The sequence below is a fragment of the Cyprinodon variegatus genome, unplaced genomic scaffold (assembly GCF_000732505.1).
Source record: "Cyprinodon variegatus isolate N-32 unplaced genomic scaffold, C_variegatus-1.0 Scaffold278, whole genome shotgun sequence".
Classification (NCBI taxonomy): Eukaryota; Metazoa; Chordata; class Actinopteri; order Cyprinodontiformes; family Cyprinodontidae; genus Cyprinodon; species Cyprinodon variegatus.
Window position 1 is genome coordinate 569,628 of NW_015150731.1, and position 3,886 is coordinate 573,513.

General features: G+C 36.8%; 1 protein-coding gene across 1 annotated transcript; it reads left to right on the forward strand.

Moving 5' to 3' along the window:
- The first annotated feature begins 393 nt into the window (after window positions 1-393).
- LOC107090065 lies at window positions 394-2,994 on the forward strand. The gene is made up of 4 exons (XM_015383226.1): window positions 394-813; window positions 1,813-2,140; window positions 2,239-2,293; window positions 2,468-2,994. The coding sequence occupies exons 1-4, from the start codon at window positions 405-407 to the stop codon at window positions 2,621-2,623; spliced, it is 948 nt and encodes a 315-aa protein (XP_015238712.1). The 5' UTR covers window positions 394-404; the 3' UTR covers window positions 2,624-2,994.
- Window positions 2,995-3,886: the final 892 nt, after the last annotated feature.

Below are 3,886 nucleotides of genomic sequence, written 5' to 3' on the forward strand. Positions count from 1 at the left end.
TCCATCACATTTCCTACAGGTCATGTTACTTTAATCTGATGCTTTTCTTACTGTATCTAATCTCCCTAATCCAACAATAGAAATGTTGATTATTTGTTCATTTACTGTTCAAGATAACAGAATCTTTATGTTTTAATATTAAATGTCTTATTGGTAGAAATAAATGTCTGAAAATGTTCATCTTCTCCCAACAGAAGTTCATGTTGAAAGGACAGAAACAGTCAAGGATCATTTCAAGCTGACATGTAGCTCCAGCTGTTCTCTGACTGACCTTCAAACTTCCTTTCAGTTGTTCAGGAAAACACAAACTGGTCTAAATACAGTTGATCAAAACACTGTAGTTTCCAGCAGTACACAGGAGAGTTTCTTCTGTTCAGTGAAAGATCTTAATGATCTGCTTTCTGATGAAGTTTGTAAGTTTTGTATATATTAATATATTTATAAATAATCTCAGTAAATATTTTCAGTTGTTGTTCTTTCATATTTCAGGTGCTGATGGTAGCAACAACTGCTGGACTATTAATTATGTGAGCAGGAGAATCTGTGCCCTGAAAGGTTCATCAGTGAACATCTCCAGCAAATACTCACATCCTGAATACCTGCAGCCACAGACTAAACACTGGTATAAAGTTAAGATGAATACAAAGCAGGAAGAAGAACAGTTAATGGATGATGGAGATGACATAAAGAACAAACACATCCTCAGATTAACCAACCTGGATCAGAAAGATTCAGGAGAATACAAGCTGAGAATAAAAGCAGACAATGAACTGATACAGTCTGATTATCATGGAGTTACTCTGATTGTAACAGGTAAATATAATGAGTTTTTATTTGTTATAGGTTTTTAGTAAACTGCTTTTTTTATTGTACCTCCTGTTACAAAGCTCTTTATCACTGTGAAAACATTCTTGTCACAAACTTTAAAACATCACGTGGTATTAACATTTTTAACAAACCTCAAAAGTAGTCTGCTTATTAATATAGTATTAATAATATAAATATAGTATTTATTCAGACATCTATATCCCTTGTTAACGACACTACTTAAAGGTATAGAGAATGATCTTTTATTTCCAGGTGGATCATCTAAATAAGTGGTCCTCCTAACTGTCAATCATTCCACTAATATGTATACGTAAGGCCGTCCAATATACTCCTCCCGTTAGTAATATTTTTCTGCGCATGCACACTTTCAGGCGTATATCCGTGGTGAGCTACGGTTTCAACCAGTCATTGAAGCTCATCTTTCTGACTGGTCTTCTTTGAAAATGGGCGAGGGTCGTAAGAGAAAAAGTGTTTAGGAAGTGCATGAGAAGAAATGAAAGGCATCAGTAGAGGCAGATATATTCCAGAATGCTTAATGCAGAGAGCTCTCCTCGCAAAGCATTATGGGATTTGCTGTCAAAGCGGTCATAGTCTTTTACTACCTAACAGCAGCAACTAATAACAAAGGTGGAGGGGGCACTGCACGGTGGAGGAGGAGTTACATGACCAACAGGGAGTAAAAAGCAGTGATCATCTGTCCGAACGGTAAGTTAACAGAGTTTTCTATAAAGTCTACTATATAGTCCCCGCTCCAAATACTGATTGAGGGATTTAGGGTAGACCTTTGGACACAGTAAGCTTGTATGAGCTATGAGAGCAGCACGTTTTAAACAGGGTGTGCACAAGGAGAAATGGGCTCATGCATGCTCTCACACTCGTTTAATAGCCGTGAAGAGGCAGGGTCTTTTGAAAAATTCACAAAAATCCTCCACAATACCTTTAATGTTAGTTATCCCTGGACTGATGAGTCCGTCTGTCTTCCAGAGCTCCTGGTGGATCTGAGACCTGCTGCAGAGGTGACTGAGGGTCAGAGAGTCACATTAACCTGCAGCACCAGCTGCCCTCTCAGGGAAAACACAATCTACATTTGGTACCTGAACAGTCTGAGCCCGAGCAAAGCACAAAACAAACAGCTCATTATAGACGCAGTCAGCATGCAGGATGGAGGAAACTACTCCTGTGCTGTTGGAACCATCAGATCAGCTGGAAAGACTCTGATTGTCCAAAGAAGAAAAGCAAACTGGAAACCAGCAGCTGCTGGACTCTCTGCTGTTCTCATCGTTTGTATTGCTCTCATTTTTTCCATATTTTGGTGAGTATTATTTGTCTTCATCAGATCAGTAACTTTGCATACTCCAAATAAAACCCAGTAATTATTTTGTTTTTGTTTTTCTCCTTTTTATCAAACAGGAAATATAAGACTTCTCATCAGTTTTCAAGTCGAGCTGCCGATGATGGGAATGAGGTGAATAAAACAGGCTATTATTTCAAGTTTATTATTATATCCTGCTTTGATTCTCTATGGGGTTTTTTTCTTGAAGCATTGCCTCTTAAGTTGCTTGACACTCTTGTATGTTTTTCAGGATAATCAGATATCACATTATTTTAGTGAAATCAATGTTTTATTTTGTCTCATCAGGTAATATCTTGGGTCATTTATCAGACTTGTGAGATTTCAGCTCAACCAGCAGAGCCTGAACTTCCCTTCCCTCATCCAAGGACGTCTTCAGCAGTCAGACATCCAAACACTTCAGTGATCAGAAGAGGACCACGAGCTTCACTTCACATTCATTAGAAAACTAAAACCACTCCAGAGTGAAAATCTATTAGTCACAGAATCAGAAGATTACTGGACTGAAGCTGCAAATGTTTCTATTTTCTACTGCTGTTATTAGTTATTACTTTATGAACCATATTTAGTTTATTCTGAGTCACATCCTTTGAGGCATCATGACAAATTGAGATGCAAAATGTCCAGAAATTAATTTTTATAAACCTATTAATCTGATATCAAGATATCTGTCCTTTGAGCTTTGCTGTGTCATCAGCTGCAGAACCTGGACTATAAACAACTAATGCAGGAAATAATGTTTCTGTTTCATTTTATTCAATCAAGTAAAGTTCTGATGTTTAATTACTTTATTATAGATTTTTTTCATATTTAAACATGATAACTTTGCAGTGAATATTTAGTGAATCTACAAAACAAATGGTCTGAAAATGCAATTAATTCTTTGAACATTAAACTGTGTTTAAATCTTTAGAGTTAATTCTAAAACACAAACCTTTTCGAAATAAGACACCAGTGACTCTACAAAATAAAAGCCTTTTCATCATACACACTTATTAACTGCACCATGAGGCTCATTGTTATAACCCCAACTCAACCAGTTTCTTGAAATTAGACTACCAAGGCCTTTTTCACTACACACCTGAGTGCACCTTTCTAAATAAAGCCCTCCCATTTCCTCTGAAATAAAGCATAGACTAATCTAATAAGAAGAAAAAAAGAGAGATTTAACTATTGTAAATGGATTCTATATCTCTCCAAAGGTTGACCATATGCTAAAGACACAGACCTACGAGACCTTCAGAATAAGACAACAGGTCCTCTTCAAAATAAGAGCCTATATAATATACTCAGCAATTTATTGCAGAATATGGATCTTTATCATTACCCCAGCCATGAATAGGTATTGCAACATCAGCCAGCACCAGCTGTCACGACATCAGTCGCCATCAACTATGAACCAATTTGCTACCTGGTATGGTGATATATGCCAGTGTAAGGTGAACCCGAGTAACCCCATTAAGCCTTTGGTGCCAGTCCAAATACCGTAGTATGGACACATGAATGCGCACCAAGTGGCAGGCATCTTCAAAATTTCCTTGGGGAATTTTTAAGTTAGTTCTACTATCCTCTAATAGTTGATCAGATCACCATGCTATACTGTTTTAATCCTGTATATTGTGAATATATGGAGGTTTAAAACATCAAAACCTTAGTCAAGAATTGTTCAATAAAATTTGAACTGAAAAAAATCCAACATGTTGATTA

Bases quoted from the DNA above. Each gene is read 5' to 3' on its own strand.
- LOC107090065 (XM_015383226.1), top strand. From the start codon at position 405: ATGAAGTTTGTAAGTTTTGTATATATTAATATATTTATAAATAATCTC. The intron at 814-1,812 runs GTAAATATAATG...TCTGTCTTCCAG, and splicing joins AGTTACTCTGATTGTAACAG to AGCTCCTGGTGGATCTGAGA. The intron at 2,141-2,238 runs GTGAGTATTATT...TTTATCAAACAG, and splicing joins CTCATTTTTTCCATATTTTG to GAAATATAAGACTTCTCATC.